At 45.6% G+C, this 18,138-nt stretch overlaps 1 protein-coding gene across 6 annotated transcripts in view; it reads left to right on the top strand.

Moving 5' to 3' along the window:
• STPG2 (sperm tail PG-rich repeat containing 2) overlaps positions 1–16,692 on the top strand; it is a 398,804-nt gene extending 382,112 nt beyond the window's left edge. For 4 of the 6 annotated variants that reach the window (XM_037896937.2, XM_043545509.1, XM_043545510.1 and 1 more), the window contains 2 exons: positions 12,398–12,521; positions 16,415–16,692. In XM_037896937.2, coding sequence (XP_037752865.1) covers positions 12,398–12,521; positions 16,415–16,431 — 141 coding nt within the window. In that variant the 3' untranslated portion in view covers positions 16,432–16,692. Of the gene's footprint in view, positions 1–12,397; positions 12,549–16,414 lie in introns of all 6 variants that reach the window. The other 2 variants (XM_043545506.1, XM_037896938.2) reach the window with 1 other exon arrangement.
• Positions 16,693–18,138: the final 1,446 nt, after the last annotated feature.

Here is an 18,138-nt window from a genome sequence, read left to right as displayed (position 1 = left end):
ACTAAATTTTAAAAAAGGTAGTAGAATTTACGTTGCAAAATTCAGAAATTTAGATCATACGACCCTCTTTTTCTGACACTTACTTTTCAGGGATGGTCGGGGGGAGATTACTCTGTGGGCTGAAATTTCTTATAATTGTTGTCAGCTCAGAGGTTATTATTTTTGCTTTAGGAACATTTGCTAGAATTCCATTTGTCCAGTCTTGAGACAAAAGCTGTATGTATGTGAAAATGTGTTTTTCACATTTTCAGATGTTTGTATTAGTGCACAGTTTGTAGTAGCAATGCTGACCACTGGGTTGTGCATTTCCAGGCAAATAATAACTGCCTGGATTAAAAGCCTGAGGTTGGGCCTTACTCCTTCAATTTTTTCTCTTGTTTAATAATGACTCTTAGAGGGATTCCTGTTCACAATGTCGGTATCTGAGTAATTTTGGTAGTACCTAACCTATAACAAAAATACTTTGCACTCCATTTTCAAACATTTACAAACATTAACTAATCCTCAGACCATCCTCAAGGAAACTGAAACAAATAATTTAAATTACTTACACATAAACACAATGAGTGCCTTCCAGTAATGCATTAAGCAATGTAACATTTGTCATCGATAGTTCATTCTCTCTCTCATCTTCTCCTGTTGGGGAGAATTGTGTGTGCTGTGTCGGATTCTGTTTTGTTTTAAAATGTGCTAACTGCTATGTGTTTATGTTAGAGAAGACAGGTTGATGAAGGGAGCCTTGCAACTGGAGTGGAAGGTTATGAGGTTTATAATGGTCCTGTTCCTGTGGGAGTTCATTTCACAGTCTCAGACCAGCCCCTGAGAAAGCTCTGTCTCCTGCACAGATGAGCTTTAGCCTTGTGGTAGCAAGTTTCATTGTGCATGTGGAGTGGAGCTGTTGGCCACAGTTTTCATTCTGGAGCTTTAGGTTGTGGCCGTTGAGTTGAAGATAAGGACCTACACCCTGAACTTGACTTGGTATTCTATCGGAAGCCAGTGTAGTGAGGTAAGGACTGGTTTGAGATGCTCATGGTAGCTTATGTTGATGTGTTGCAGCATTCTGTGCTACTTGGAGTTTCCTAAGATCTCATGGTTTCATGGTCACATACATTTCTTTGCTGTAGTTTAGATAGGAGGTGACAAAGACATATATAACAAAGATCAGATCATTGGCTGCTGAATAAGATGGAGTCTCTCAGCCAACCAAAGATGGTAGAAAGCATTAATTATGGATGCTGCTATGTGAAAGCTTAGCATCAGCGAAAAATCCAGGAACACTCCTAAATTATGGACTGAATTGAATAACTGCAGGTGTTCTGTATCCTTCAGCCAGAGGATACCGTGCCATGGATGCAAGCCCTTCAAAGTGCTTTCTTCTGCTCCAGCATAAGCTTTGTCTTGCTCAGGTTCAGCTTCAACCAGCTGTTTTTCATCCATGGGCTCATCTCATACAATCACAGGGCTATTGTAGTGGTATGGTCAGATGAAGGATAGTAGAGCTGTGTATCAGCTGCATATGGCTGGCACTTCAGGCTGTGTTGTCTGGCTAGTTCATCTAGTGGCTGCATGTAGATGTAGAATAGGACTGGAGAGAGAATTGATCCTTATGGGACTCCATAAGTGAAGGGTCTAATGGCAGTTTCTTATCACTATTCTTTGTGTGCACACACACACACACCCCCGCCCCAAAAAGGATTTAATCCATTTTAGGGTATTACCCTGGATCTCTGTCATCTCTCGGGCAGGACAGCAGTATTTCATGGCTAACAGTGTTGAATACTGCAGAGAGATCCAGGAGGATGAGAATGGATGCCTACATACCATCTATTGACTGGAGGAGATCACCCTATCAGTATCACTAAAGCTTTTTCCATCCCATGTCTTGGCCTGAATCCAAATTGTACTGGATCAAGGATATTATCTTCAATTAGATGAGCCTGTAATTGACCTTTGGTCAGTTTCTCTAAGAGCTTGCTCGGAAGTGGAAGTTTTGATACTGTCTGGTAGCTGGCAAGAACTGATGTGTGTAAGAATGCACGTTTCTTCAGTGTTGGTTGGACTATAGCGTGTTTGAAGGAGGAATCCTTTACTGAACAAGGCATCAGCTATTTCCTTCATTAGTGGCACCAGCTGAGTGTCTTTCGTCAGCCAGGAAGGGATTGGGACAGGTTCACAGATCTTGGGTGAGACTCCTTTAGGATGTCCAGAACTTTTTGAGGAGTGAGTGTACTGAACTCTGTGATTTTAGGGGGCTGTTTCTTGGTCAGAATAGCGGGAGCAGATTCATGCTGTTTGAGAGCCTTCCCATCCGATAAAGTGAGCTGTAGCTCACGAAAGCTTATGCTCAAATAAATTGGTTAGTCTCTAAGGTGCCACTAGTACTCCTTTTCTTTTTCCCAAATGTATGTGATCTTTTCAGCAAAGTAGGCTGATCGTTCTTCCCAGGGCTTGGTGTTGGGTTTTGTTGTGGGCTGCAGGCAGTCAGGATTGATAAAGCAGTTTACCACCTGACTATCTTCCTGAAATGGGATTTGGGAACTTCAGTGGAGGCTGATAGGAAGGTTCTCTTTGTCTGTAATACAACCTCAGGATAGGTGTGGAGAAATTATTTATGTTTCATCCTGTCTGTTTTAGTCTTTGTTTTCCACCATCTGTGCATGACTTCCTGACCTTCTCTCTTCATCTGGTGCTGGGTGTCGGAAAACCAAGGAAATCTATATGGGTAATGAGGAGGAGGAGCTGCTTGGGGTATGAGTGTGTTGACAGTCGAGGCTAGTCTATAAACATAAGGATTCACCAGATTGTTGACTTCTCCTCCTGAAGGTGGAGTGGTGCTGTTATTTAGCATGCTTTGGAATTTGATGGAATCTAAGGGTATGTCTAACATGCAGTCCGAGGTAATATTGAAGCATGGGTAGGCATACCTGGGGTAGTTTTATTCATGCTAGCACAGCTAAAAATAGCAGTGTAGACGCTGCAGCAGGGACTTCAGCACATCTGTACAAGCACCCTGGGGATCTGTTTGCCTTGCTTGCCAACACTGAAGCCCATGCTGCTATTTATAGCCAAGCTAGTGCTGGTAAACCTTGTGAAGGTTTGACTACCCATGCTGCAGTTACCCCTGGGATTGCAGTGTAGATATTCCCTAAGATGCTTCATGGTTGAATCAGAGTCATTAGTCTTTCTTGCTGCCTGGGAGTGGGGAAACCGTTGTCCTCTGATTAAATGAAGTTATGGTTTGTCCAAAGGATTGCCTGGGTTATGTTAGCCTCTATATTGACCTCTAGACCTAGGTGAGACTGGCTGTGTGGGTTGGACCAGAGCTAACCTGTGAAAGTCCTAGGAGGGCAGTTGGGGAAATGAGTTTACATTTGCCCCTTTGTCAACCTGAATGTTGACATTTCCAGGATGACAAGTCAGGGTGTTTCACCACCATCATCAGTAATATATCAGTGAGATCCTTTATGAACCATATACTCTTTGATGGTCTGTGAATGAGCATAAAATCTGTTAGCTGTGTCTCCGGTTTCCACTGTTAGTTAAATGAATTTGAATGTCTTACCTGCGGCATCTCCTTTGGAGCTGATATTTGAAAAGAAGACTAATGCAGTGCTGCCTGCCTTCTTGACCTCTCTGGACTTGTGATGGGCCATGTAATCTAGGTGGATGAGGTGGGCTAGCACAGAGCTAGCACTATCATCCAGCTGAGTCTCAGTATTGCTAACTATATTGCATCACTAAATGAGGTCGTGTATTGCTTGTTGTTTGTTGGTGATGGATCTTGCATTGTTCAGCATCAATTTTAGTTCAGATAGGTGTGTGCTGCCTTCTTGTGACCTGCACCTAGGTAATTGTCCTGTGCAGTGGACAAGTAGTAGAAGTTTGGTATCCAGTTTCTTATGTCTGCTTTGCTGTTTCCTTGGATAGTTCCTCCCAGTTTCAACTGGAATAGGTGAAATAGTGGATTGTGTAAAGGCACACTCCAAGAGGAATGGCTGTCCAGTTTGCCAAGTGCTACAGGCAGGACAGGTCTGTTGGGCCCTTTCAGAGGCACTATGAACCCCATCTGTTCCTGTGGTGGATGTGCTGGAAGCATGGTGACATAACAGCCATGAAAATTCTGATAATAGTGACAATAATACTTGGTAAGCGTCAGTCGTAGAAAAGGAAGATGTTAATGGCATCCGACATCAATTTCCTAAACATAAGCTTTCGTCTTGTCATGACACCCTGTTGCTTTTACCTGCCTTCCGGGGGAGAAGAGGGGAAAGGAGATGGTACTTATAATTCAGTAGTGTGTGGGAGTCACAGCTGTAAAAAAAAATGTCCTCCAGACCAGAAGATGGGGGTGAAGGCTGGAAGAGTAAGGGCTGAGGCTTTGGGCTCCTTCCCTGTATGGCAGTCGAGCCTTTTGGGAGCCTTAGTCCCCAGGGTGGTTCCTGTGCTGAAGTGGAAGGGGGGCAGAGGGTTGGAAAAGAAGTTACAGCCTCACTTTAAAATTTTAGAAAATCTGTCTCATTTTCTGATTCCTTGATTAGAAAACAGGTGCTCCTGGCTTCCACCACTACACTCAATCCACTAGATACTTTTAGAATTGGAGAGTGGTTTGTTTCATGAGTTTTGTGAATTTAACCCAGCAGGATTTTGGCCGCAGGATCAGGCATTGAATCAACCACTGCTGCTTCACACGGAGATTAGGGTTTGTATAAAACCTGACTCTATGAAAAACCTCTGTCCCTTTAGCAGGCCGTCCCTGCTCATCCCACCCCAAAACTCTCCCACCCACACCTGAACATTAATTGTCTTCATGGGGACCAGCTTCCTCTCCACCAATATCCTGAGGTGGACTTTCAGGGGACAGTGGGTAGCTGCTACTCAATCAGAGGACTCTTTAGGTACAGGCACTGCTTCTCTTGATCTTGAGCAGGGTCATCGGAGAATCAAATGGTAGTATGAGTCCCCAACAGAGCAGTGGGAGGCAGGAAACAATTCTGCTCCTGCTGTCAGGGCTGTATAATTTCGTAGGAGCAGGTAGCACCTTGTAATTCTTTCCAAGGTCTTGTAGGGAACTCCTGGTGTGACGGGGTCCCCAGAGTGCAACCTGGACTATGGGACCCTGAGTCTTCCAAACCCACCGATATATAGATATCCACAGGCAGGGACGCACTTAACTGTGTTACATGAGTGATCTCCTAGCTGCTCATGAATCATCAATAGAGAGGCTCCAGCCAATTCCCCTCAGCTCCCCAGTCTTACGCACCAGAATTGTATCATCTTGCACTGGTCAGAAGCTGGGCCAGTGTAAGCTCATTACTTGGTTCGCCACTTCTTCATAAGAAAGTAGACATGCACCAGCCTTGTAACATGAGTTGAGATTTCCCAAGTATTTTAGAGAAACTCACTGATAAGGGTAAAACATTAAAATAGTGGTGCATAAGGGAGGCACTTGTACCTTAAAACAGTTCTCTGTGTGGAAGGAGATATGTATTGTAAAAAAATAATCTAGTGCCATGTATCGATGTTGATTTATTGAGTATATGTGGGAAACAATTAGATGAAAATTATATCAGTCAAGTGTAAAAACACTTTGGGCCAAACTCAACTTTCATTTACATCCATGCAAGCATAGTAAACTTAGTGGTGCATGCACACACATGTATCTAAAGGCCAAATTCAGCACATTTTGGCTGCTGCAGAAGTGCAAGGGTAATACATATGAATACAGTGTTGCCTTTACTCAAATTGTAAATAATACCCACTGAAGATGTTTAAATTAATTTAAAATTCAAATACCAAAGCATTGTACTCTTTTGCATCCACTAAGATTGCAAACCCCAAGACTTAGTTTCAGAGATATTTCTGATTTTTCATGGACTGCTTTTAGATTAGGCTCCTTTTAACAAAAGGTAGAGTGCAAACTCAGAGGGCCAAAGGAATGGTTTTCTTCTAGATGTACACTACAGAGACTGTTCTTAGTATTAATTTCTTATCCAGCTGATGGCACTAACTTCTATACTCAAATCGGGAGCTTAGTTGAATACAGCATATTCAGAGTTAAACTATGGCTTAAATTACTTTATTAGAAGATTGACTTTTATGTGAATACAGTTGCTCAGTAATCCTGAGTTGTAAGCTGCCCTTGATGTCCTTCTAAAATTCAGTACATTATACTGTATATCTGCATTTATTCAGTGTATATGTCTGTAGGGAGCCAGGGTGGCTCCCCTCCGAACCAGAGGGTAAAGAGCCACCCTCTCAGCCTGAGTGGGCGGGGCCAGACCAAGCTTACGCCAATCCCCAGAAGGGGAGGGGTGGGACAGGAAGTACAAAGGGCGGGGCCCTTTGCCCAGTGAGGAGAGCACCAGGGAGGGAGACAGACACAGGCTGCTCCCTTGCGATCCTGCTGCTGACCCAGGGGAGGCCCTGGGCAAGGAGGAACCTGACCGGGAGGAAGGCCTGTGGCAACCAGGACTGCCAGCCGCTGAGTACCCGGAGGACCTGGAGGGGCCCGGCTGTAGCCTGGGCCAGCGTGAGTCCGACACAGAGGGGGAGCTGGAGCTGCCAGCAGCGGAATACCCGGACGAGCTGGAGGGACTGGAGAGACCCGCTTGAGAGACCGGGTAGGAAGTAGCCCAGAGGCAGAACTGCACCGTGGGGTGGGGGTGTTTGGTCAGTGGAAGCGGGTGGCCCTGCTGACCCAGTGGCGGGACCTTCGCCTCCCGCCACTGTCAGGGCCCTGGGCTAGAACGCAGTGGAGTTGGGTGGGCCTGAGTTCCCTCACCCCGGCCAGCCTGCCTTGGGTAGCAGAACTGTGTGCTGCAGCCTCGGGCCGGCGCCCCCCCTGCCCGAGGGGCGCGCTGCAGCCTCGGGCCGGCGCCCCCCCTGCCCGAGGGGCGCGCTGCAGCCTTGGGCCGGCGCCCCCCCGCCCGAGGGGCGCGCTGCAGCCTCGGGCCGGCGCCCCCCCTGCCCGAGGGGCGCCCCCCCTGCCCGAGGGGCGCGCTGCAGCCTCGGGCCGGCGCCCCCCCTGCCCGAGGGGCGCGCTGCAGCCTCGGGCCGGCACACCTTCCCCGCTAATTCCCCAGCGCCCGAAAGGTGTGACTAAGGCCTGCCAGTGGGCATAGCTCTCTAGCGCCCCCTAGGGGTTCGGAGGACCGACTGAAACCTGTCACAATGTCCAAATAACTTCAAAGCTGTAGACCTCATCCTTAGAGCCCAGGGCCTCCCATCGAACACACTGCTTGCATACCACACTGTGTGCTAGGTAACTCTGCTCAGGTTGCTGATGGCTGTGAAGCAGTTCTGGAAGCCGAAAACATCATTAGCTCCCACTGTCCTAACACATGGTCTCCACAGGAGAGGAGGATTTGGGTGTAAGTGGGTTCTCCTACTCTGGCCTGCATTTTGCATACTGCAGTGAAGAGACCCCTTCCAGAGCTGAGCTTTGCACTGCACCAGAATTGTGCAGCCCCTCCAATCCACTTTCACCCCATGCAGTAAGGAACCTCACTAGTTTCTCTGCTCTGGCTCACTTGTAGCCCTGGAAGCAGGATCTGTAGCTATATTTTCTCATCAGTTTAAGGATCCCTGAAATTCATGAGAGTCAGTCCAAAGCCTCTCAGCCGTAATCAGTATTACGCCAATTTGCTGTCACACATTTTTGAAGTTTACTGTCAACCAAACTGGTCATGCACAAGCAGCAGCAGCAGAGAAGACTTGCACTGTTCTGTCAAAGTGCCTCAGTTATCCAGTTTGTAAAATGGGTATAGTAATACTTATCCAACTTCCAAAGCACCTTGAGATGCTTGGATGAAACTTTTATAAAATTTAAAAGCATTATGAGGATTATTTAGGGTTGCCAGGCATCTGGTTTTTGACTGGAACACCCAGTCCACTAAAAGTCCGGTCGGCGGGGCTAAGGCAGCTGGCATGTCCAGCTTCTAGGCACAGGGATGGCCATGGGGGCTCCAAGCACTGCTCCCACCCCAAGCACCAGCTCCATAGCTCCCATTGGCCGGGAACTGCGGCCAACGGGAGCTGTGGGCGTGGAGCTGGACATGCTGGCCACTTCCTGGAGCTGCCAGAGGTAAGCACAGCCTGGCCAGAGCCTGCACCCCAAACCCCCTCCCACACCCCAACCTTCTGCCCGAGCTCTGAGCTCCCTCCCGCACCCAAACTCCCTCCCGGAGCCCTTGTTACAACCCAATGGCCCCCTTCCTTAGGGGATTCCTTGGGGAGGCAAATTAGCATTGTATGTTGCTAACGCTGTTGCAGGTATTGCAAGGTATTTTGGGAAGGGTTAAAGGTATAAGTTAAAAGTAAAAGGTTCCTTTGCAGGTTGCAAGAGGCCAAAAAAAACCCCAAAACCAAAAACCCAGGTTAACTGAACACTTCAGCTCAGTCCGAAGATAAAATGCTGGCTTCAGTCCAAGGCCATGGCACTGGAACAGACTCTATGCAACCCAAAAGCCTGCAGCTGTATCTGTATCTCACCCAACCCCAGCCAACCATTAAAAACAAAACAAAACACAAAACAAACAAAACAGCAAAAAGTGAAAAAACTAGTAAAAATGCAAAGGTCAGCAAATAAAAACATAACAACCCTAAAGCCAGTGTGTTTTAAAAAAGCCAAAAAAGCCTCAAAAGGCCAGTTTAAACTGTTACAGAGAGCATGGGCGACAAAGGTCCCTAAACAACCCAAAACTTAAAACCCTCCCAAAAGCTGAAGCAAGTCGGAGATCAACAGCGGACCCTAAATGGCCTGTGCAGGGGACAAAACTCTCGTCTACCCTTCCCCCTCTACTTCTTACATTACACCCAGGCTTGGCCAGCCTCTGGTCGTGCGTGTGTGAGTATGAAAGTGGGTTAGGGTGGGGGCACTTAGGCTTCCTTCCTTCCTCCAAGTAACGTGGAAGTGTTCCCAGCACTCACTGCTGTTATTTGCTTAATAAAGCTTTAAAACATAGTCGCCTGGTGTGCTCCTTCACCTCCTCCCCTACAATCCTGTGGCCTCAGCCTGATCACCTGTCGCCTCAGGCAGATTGGTAACATAAATCTGTCACCTCCTCCTGCACCCCAACCCCCTCACCCCAGCCCCACCTGAGAGCCCCTACCCCCAGCCAGAGCCTTCATGCCCTCCCACACCCCAACCCCCTCCCCCAGCCTGGAGCCCCCTCCTGCATCCTGAACCCCTCATTTCTGGCCCTGCCCTAGAGTCTGCACCCACACGCAGAGCCCTCATCCCAACCCCCTGCCCCAGCCCAGTGAAAGTGAGTGAGGGTGGGGGAGAGCAAGTGATGGAGGGAGTGGGGATGGAGTGAGCAGGAGGCGGGGCCTCAGGAAGGGGTGGGGTAGGGTGTTCGGTTTTATGCGATTAGAAAGTTGGCAACCCTATGATTATTTGTTTTTTTAACTCTTCTCATCCCTCGAATATTTTATGTTGTGGGCAGATCTGCATTCTCTCCCTCCCTCTATAAAGGGAGATGGAAACCTAACAATTTAATGACTCTGCTATTGACTTGATATCTCCCTACTGTGCAGTTGCAACTAAAATGGATACAATTGTTTCCAGTTCAGTCATTTGATCCAATACAGTGACTATAGTTTTCAATACAGCTTGGTTGCTTCTTTCTAAAATGAATATTGAGTCACAGGATCTTTGTTGCTACCTCATTCATATGCAGTTGCTTGTTTTCTGTACTTTATTTCTCTGGAGATTCCCCACTAGTTCTCTTCTCTTATTGGCTCTTACTACTTAATTCTACTTCTCTCCCCCCTCATTTATTCATGGACGTTTTCCTTCATTCAGAATCACTTTCCTATTTGGCCACATTTACACTTTTTCATGTTTGCTTATTCTCAAACAGTTGTGTCAGCAGATTTTGTTCACATAAATGCTGGACAAGTAAGAGGGAATTTGCTATTAGTGGTGGAAGTACTGACTCTTGATTTATAAACATATCATTTACATTTTTGTGTTAGTGTTTGCTACTGTTTCAGTCATCCAGTCAGGGAACAGAAACAATACCATATGACTTAGGGGAACCAACCATATATGATGAATAATGACGATCAAACAGTTGAAGATATAGATGAACTGAATCATTCACAAGCAACACTTACACTGAAATATGTTTGCATGATGTGTTAATGGGACAATGGCAAATACAAATTAGTCAGTTTACAAATAACTCATTGTCAGGGTTCCCTCCCCACTCTGAATTCTAGGGTACAGATGTGGGGACCTGCATGAAAGACCCCCTAAGCTTATTTCTACCGGCTTAGGTTAAAAACTCTCCAAGGCACAAATTCTCCCTTGTACCTTGGATTAGGTAATGCTGCAACCACCAAGTGATTTAGACAAACTCAGGGAAAGGACCACTTGGAGTTCCTACTCCCCGCTAATATTCCTCCAAGCCCCCACACCCTCTTTCCTGGGGAGGCTTGAGAATAAACAAAATGAACACAGACCAACCATGGGTTTTTTTAGGACACTAAAAAAAACCCCAATCAGATTCTGAAAGAAACAGAACATTATTATAAAGAAAAAAGGTAAAAGAAACACCTCTGTAAAATTAGAATGGAAGATAATCTTACAGGGCAATCAGATTAAAAAACACAGAGGATTTCTTCTGGGAAAAACTTTAAAGTTACAAAAAGAAAACCAGGAATACACCTTCCTCTCAGCACAGAGAAAATCACAAGCCAAAACAAAAATAAGCTAACACATTCCTGTGCTAATACTTACTAATTCTAATGGAGTTGGATTGCTTGCTTCCTTGATCTGTGTCTGGCAAGCACACAGAATGGAGAGACCAAAACCTCTTCCCCCACCACCACCCCAGATTTGAAAGTATCTTGTCCCCTTATTGGTCCTTTTGTTTAGGTGCCAGCCAGGTTACCTGAGCTTCTTAACCCTTTACAGGTAAAAGGACTTTGTGCCTCTGGCCAGGAGGGATTTTATAGTACTGTATACAGGAAGGTTGTTACCCTTCCTTTTATATGCACAGAAGAAAGGCCCCTGTTTGTAAAATATATCATTCACTAGAAATAGTTCCCCAGCTCTAGTCCCATGTATCTGACTTCATGACTCTGTAAATCTGGCCTTAGCTTGCTCCCAAGGTCAGAAATCTTGGATTTATCCATGATGAAAACTTTTTTTCACCAATGGTTCCCATTTCTATGTGTCAGAGCTTTCTAGAAAGTTCCTAGAATGTTTAATTATTATGACCCTGCCTCTACTGATTTAAACTGTTCTAATCATGTAAAGGGATGTTAAAATGGGTTTAGATATAATCTACTCCCACTTTAAGGATCTTGTACACGGACAGATGAGTGTAAAGTGGCCTAGGTGTAAATGAGAATTAGGCCCTTCATTTCTGTCACCCATTTCCCTTGCTGCATACTGCAATTCCCTTTATTATAATCTTCCAAACTCCCTACTTTTTAAGCCACAGAAGGTTAAGAATGCTCCTGCCTTTTTCCTGTTTCAGGGAGAAAGATCATCCCCATCCATTGCCACTTTAACTGACTTAACAAATTCAAAATTGCCATTGTGGTCCCCAGAATCCTCTCCCAGATATCTTTGACCACATTCCCACCTATTCCTCTGCCCACTCACTGCTCCTCTGATCTCTGCCTCAGAGGTTGGGGACCCACATGACCCTCCTGCCACATCTATTTATAACCTCTGTCCTTCCTTCCCTTCAAGACAAAGAATTACTTCCTCCCTTGAAATCTCACCTTAAAATGATCATTTTCTCCTTAATTTATTGTCATCTTTATGCATAAAATATTTTGTGATATTGCGCATTAGTAATGATGAAAACAAAAAACACCTGAACAATGGCATGCTCCATATACATCTGAATTAACTCAGTCTTACCAAGCATGATCCTGATCCTGCAAACATTTATTTATATGGGTGGTCCTGCAGTCATAGAATCATAGAACTGTAGGACTGGAAGGGACTTCTAAAGATCATCTAGTTCTGTTCTTTCCTCCTTCCCTTCACTCGTACTACTAAGACTTCCATCACTGTGCTCCATGATTTTTTTAAAAAAGGTTCCTAAACTTATGGTCCTTCATGCGTATGTAGACACCTAAATAACTTGCCTGATTTTCAGTGTTGCTGAGCACCTGCAGTTTCCAGGATTGTTTATAGCTCAATAATCCAAAATGGCACAGTGTAATAAGGTATTCTTAGCTGTAGTAGATAATGTTGAGTGCTTTTCCATACAGAAGCTTTGGATTTCCATAAAGAAGCTTTGGAGGAAGCAGTCTCTTGTGGCAAGCAGAATCTTTCTTTCCTAGGAAGTATATAAGCAAGATTATTGTAGAATTCTGCTCATGTATGCTTACTGTTGATTTGACTGAAATTCATATATTTATGTCTCCACAGCTAAGCCCATTGTTTAAGGACACTGTCCTGAAGAGAACATTTAACGCTACCTTACAGAATCCTGTTGCAACTCAGATGGACAACACTGTTTGCAAATATGAGGCAGTGCACCCAGGCGCACTTTGTATGTCTGCTTAGGAATTCTTCAGTGGTGAATATGCTTACCTATATTACTAAAAGATTTAAGAGTTCATATTAGGTTGTTACATTTTCTAGTATGTTCTCCAAATTACAAACATATTAATTTTAACTTTATTTAATATGGGAAAAAACTGGCTTTTTATTCCACATAGTAAAGGAAGTTGGAAATTTGCAAATCTTCCCCTACATATTAATATTTGCACTCAAGAGGGTTGATAGCAATTTTTGAATAAATATTACAGCAGAACACTGTACTCATAGTTAAAGCAAATTATAATTGTGCCAGGCATAGAAAGGAAAGTTTATTAGCTTTCTACTTCCCAAATAAATATTTCCCTTACTCAGGTGTGAAAGTAAGTTAGAGGACTTACCGGTATGCCGGAGTCCCGAGCAGGGGGCGTGGCCTCAACCAGAAGAGGCGTGGCCTCAACCGGAAGAGGCAGGGCCTTAAATCCCCGGGCCCTTTAAATCTTGATTTAAAGGGCCAGGGCTCCAGCTGCGGTAGTGGCGGCTGGGAGCCCGGGGCCCTTTAAATCACCCCTGAGCTACCAGCTGCATAGGCGCCTGGGAGCCCTGGGGCTTGGGGGCGATTTAAAGGGCCCAGGGCTCCAGCTGCCGCTACCACAGTGGAGCTCCGGGCCCTTTAAATCACTGAGGAGCCCTGGGGGCTCCTGGCTGCCACAGCTACCCTGGGGCTCTGGGCTCTGGCAGAGCTTTAAAGGGCCTGGGGTTCCTCTGTAGTAGCAGCTGCCAGAGCCCCGAGCCCTTTAAATCCCCGCCTGAGCCCTGCTGCCCGAGCCCTGGGGTAGCAGTGGCCGGGCTCCATCGGGGATTTAAAGAGCCCTGGGGCTCCAGCCGCTGCTACCGCCCCGGCCCTTTAAATGCCCGCCGGAGCCCCACCCCCACTACCTCAGGGCTTTGGCAGCAGGGCTCTGGCAGGGATTTAAAGGGCCGGGGCAGTAGCAATGGCTGGAGCTCTGGGGCTCTTTAAATCCCTGCCAGAGCCCCCCCCTCCCCACCCCTACCCCAGGGCTCGGGCAGCAGGGCTCAGGCCAGGATTTAAAGGGCCCCGGGGGCAGTAGCAGCAGCTGGAATTCTGGGGCCCTTTAAATCCCCACCTGAGCCCTGCTGCCTGAGCCCTGGGGTAGTGGCGGCGGGTCTCTGGTGGGGATTTAAAGGGCCCCGGAACAGTAGCGGTGGCTGGAACTCTGGGGCCCTTTAAATCCCCTCCAGAGCCCCGCCGCCGCTACCCCAGGGCTCGGGCAGCAGGGCTCAGGCCAGGATTTAAAGGGCCCAGGGAGGGTGGGGGGCTAGCAGCGGCTGGAGCTCCGGGGCCCTTTAAATCCCAGCTGCAGCCCTGCCACTGCTACCCCAGGGCTTTAAATTGCCCTCTCGGAAAGCCAGTCCTGGTATGGCGCACCGGCTCTTACCGGTACACCGTACCGGGGCGTACTTTCACCTCTGCCCTTACTTCTTTAGAGAAGACTGTGGAAACTACACATAAATGAAATGTAGGTGGCAGGCTTTTCCTAATACTAACACTGGATTGTACTCTGTTAATGTGATCACTTTTCAATAAAGGATTGTGGCTTTATTGCAAAGTCAGACAGAAATAATTGAGCTCTGATGGGCAAGTTACTAAATTAAAGGTGAACTTCAGTATAAAACAATGTTAAAATTCAGAAATCTGACTTAAAGATATCTGCAAATGTACAGTGATCACCACTGAAAAGTAAGCATTTACCCACAGCTAACACATGACAGTACCTGAGACAAAGCAGCATTTTTCTATATTTAATATACTTTTATTTTATGTTCCAATATCCAATATGTTAATGAATTATGACTTTGTCTCTTACCCCATTGTTAACAAGTTATCCAATATTTTGTTATCTCACTAAAAAGCACAACTTCTGAGGCAGAGGTTCTCAAACTCTGGTCTGTGGACCACCAGGAGTCCATGAGCTCCATTCAGGTGGTCCACAGATAGTTCCCTCTAAGGTGCACCCCTGGGTGGCCACACACGAGAGAATGAAGGGCCACCCACCCGATTAGTGGAGCCGCGCAGGCATGGCTCCACTAATTAGGTGCCTGGATCTGGAGAAGATGCACATGTAAGGTGAGGTTGTGGCCTTGGGGGGGTGGGAGTGGGGTGAGAAGAGGGGGTGGAATTTGGGATGTGCAGGGCTGTGGCAGCAAGAGAAAGAGGTGACTTTCCCCAGCTCCAGGGCTGAGGCTGCTTGGGAGAGACGGCCTCCTTCCCAGCCTCAGTTCTGTGGCTGCTGTGGCAGGGGAGAGCCCCCCTCCTTCCCACCCCCAGCTCGGGGGCTGCAATGGAGGAGAAAGGGAGAGAGCCCCCTCCTTCCCAGCTTCCGCTCGGGGGCTGCCACGGCGGGGGAGAGAGGGCACATACATCGCATTAGAAAGGTAAGGCTACTGATATTAAACTATGAATTAACTTAAGAACATAAGAATGGCCCTACTGTGTCAGACCAAAGGTCCATCTAGCCCAGTATCCTGTCTTCTGACAGTGGCCAGTGCCAGGTGCCCCAGAGGGAATGAACAGAACAGGTAATCATCAAGTGATCTGCCCCCTGTCACTCATTCCCAGCTTCTGGCGAGTTGTATGCTTTTATCTGTAGAACAAAAAAAGTAAATTATTGTTTTTTTTTATATAGTGCGTTTATCCAAAGCGCTTTACAATAGTTAGCTAACAGTACAAACAACATTTGGAAAGATCCTTAAGTGGTCCACCGAGACCCTCAGCAGTTTTCAAGTGGGTCACAAAAAAAAAGTTTGAGATCCACTGTTCTAAGGGTATGTCAGGCCTCTACCCTATTAGAATCCCATGGGGAAGAAAGACTATGTAGGTCTGCATTCTTTCAGATGTACTTTTAAACAATGGAGTTTGGACTTATTATAGAGAAGATGTCATGTAAGCATCTTCCCTTCATCTAAACAGGGTTTCAAAATATTTCCTTTGGGTACTTAGTTAACACAGCAAACGTTAAAACTGAGATTTTCCTTCCTTTTATAGCTGCACTGTCAGAACCAGGCTATGCTGAACTGTCTCTCATCTTCTCCTTAATAGAGAGATCTGTGCAAAATATCTCCATCCAATGTCAGAGTGATTCAAACTGAGACAGGAATTAAAGTTTTGTTTCTGTGACCAGCCCACAAATGTTCAGTGAACATGGGGTAAAGTTAGCACAGCTGGCATACTGGTGAACCTCCCTTCCCCCAAATTGATGTTTCTTGTTTTCTCTCACTAACAGATCCCAGGGTCCCCTCACCCTCTGAAGATACCTAAGGAAAGAAAATGAGGTCCTGGGGCTTGTTAGAAGAGACATCAGAGGAAAGGGGGCTACCTATAGGGTTAACACCTTGAAAGTTCAAGTTAATCAGAACCAAACCTCCAAGCAAACCTGAAACACTTCCAAGTTTTCAAACCAAACCATACGATTTGGTTCATCATCCCCTTTGTGAACTAAACTTCCATGGTTCATCGAGCCCTAGTCTTCCTACACTGCATTATGCATGCCTACAAGATAGAACATGATGCAACAGTCATATTGTGTGGCAGCTAAGTTTTAAAGGGCTGCCTATGCACTCCACTATTTTTGGACTGGATAGTCAACCATGACTAGACATTGTAAATGAAGAAGACATATATCCACATAGCATACCCCAAACAGCTCATGCTATGATGATTCATTAGTTGCCTAGCGTAGTGTGATGTGTCTCTTAAAGCAACTTGACGCAATAGAATTTTATGTTTCTAATAAGCTGGAGAATGTTTGAAAGGATTCCTTTAGTTAAGGTTTAGGAGAGTCAGACTCAGTGAACCAGATTTTTCTTCTTTTCTTTTTCACACAGGCACAATCCAGCATTAGTGTCTATTAATGAGTGAATCAAGCTGAAAGTTCTCTTCCAAAGGAGTGCCTACATTTTAATGATGTCCTCCATCAGCTGCTCAAAGGAACATGATTGCTCTTATAACCTCCAGAGATACTAAAGCTGTTCTTGCAAGAGATCTTATTTAATTTCCCCCTCCTCTGTACTTTTTCCTTATTACCAGACATCTGTTCCAGTTTTTTAACTCATGAAGAGCTGACTGTCCTCTTTTTAAAGTACAACCACAAATAAAAATCTGAGATGAAATATTTGTTTCCTTTTGTCTTTTTTCTCCCTAGTCTCTTCTTTGCCAGGCACCAGAGAAGGCACCAAACTACAAAACGCTAGGCAATGTGAAACAAAAATAAAGGTGATGGCTGAGTTTTTGTTGCCTGTCCTCATCAGGATGAATTAACTTACAGCCTGATTGAGCCAACATGGCTGAAACCCCCATCACAAACAGAGAAAGGGAGAAGGATAAATCAGTGAGGCTCCCTTCAAGGCTGCTTTTCCTCAGAATATTTAAATGGGTGAAAGATTTGCCCCCTCCTTTCCACATAAGAAGTGGAGAGGCTGGTCCCTGAACCTCACAGATCCCTTAAGATATGCACAGATCTCAGAGAACCCTATGAGATACAGAGACTTCTACATGAGACCCTGTACCTTTGCTGTTTCTCAGCTCCCACCTGTTCTCTGGATTGACCTGTACTGACAAGGTTTCTCCTCTCAGCAGCTGCCTCTGGACACAGAGCGGGCTGTTCAATCTCAGAGTGCTTTACTCCTGATTGGATGTCTTGTGTGGCTGAGATGGGGAAAGATGTTCATTCTGCCCTGCCCTCTGTCCACATGCAGGTCCTTGGATCTCTGTTGGTGGAGGAATAGAGAGGATCGTGGTGTAGAAGAAGATGATTCCTACTCATGCCACTGAATGGATCTACACACAGAGCTCTCCTCTGTGCATGGATCAAAGGGGCATGACCGGACCTTTTGTTCATTTCTTAGTTATTCCTTAGTTCTTAGTTATTTCTTCTTATCAGTTATCGAGGACTGATTGCTTATTGCTCCTGAAAAAATGTATTCTGGTTTATGAAAGAGTTTATAAGCCTTGCAGATTATGACATAGCAGACCTTTACATCATGTCATTCCAAGTAGCATCGTGTACTTTTCCCCACTTCAGTTCTGACATAATTGTAGTAACCTGTGCCTCACTAAACTTATTAGTGCTTTGTACAATTTAAAAGTGAGGAGCCAAGCTTTAGATGGCATTAAAGTGTAGTGTTTGCATTCTGGGAGTTCTCAAGATAGTGGCTGCTAAAATCATTTTGGAATTCAAGTAAGAACAAAAAGTATTATGGTAATCAGAATGACATAGTTTCAAGATATATATCTCACAAAGTTCCAGAGTTGGAAAATCTTGCAGTTATGTCATTGGCAAAGCCTACGAAAGCTACCAAACATTTGTTTGCAATTCTGTCAGTTTGCAAGATATTAGACCTTTAAACTGCTATTGGTCCTTGCGTCTCGCAATGTTTGATTGGCACCTTTGCAAGTCTTAATGTTGCAAGTCCCAAACCTCAGATGTGAGAAATTTTCAATTTCTGATTCAGAGAATGCTAAAAACTACCATCTCAAACAACTATTATTGTTATTTATATTGCAGTAGCAAGGAAGTGAGGATATTAAATATTTAGTGGGAAAACAGACA

The sequence above is a fragment of the Chelonia mydas genome, chromosome 4 (assembly GCF_015237465.2).
Source record: "Chelonia mydas isolate rCheMyd1 chromosome 4, rCheMyd1.pri.v2, whole genome shotgun sequence".
Lineage (NCBI taxonomy): Eukaryota > Metazoa > Chordata > Testudines > Cheloniidae > Chelonia > Chelonia mydas.
Note: the sequence above shows the minus strand (reverse complement) of the source record. Positions and strands in the feature narration are given on the sequence as shown.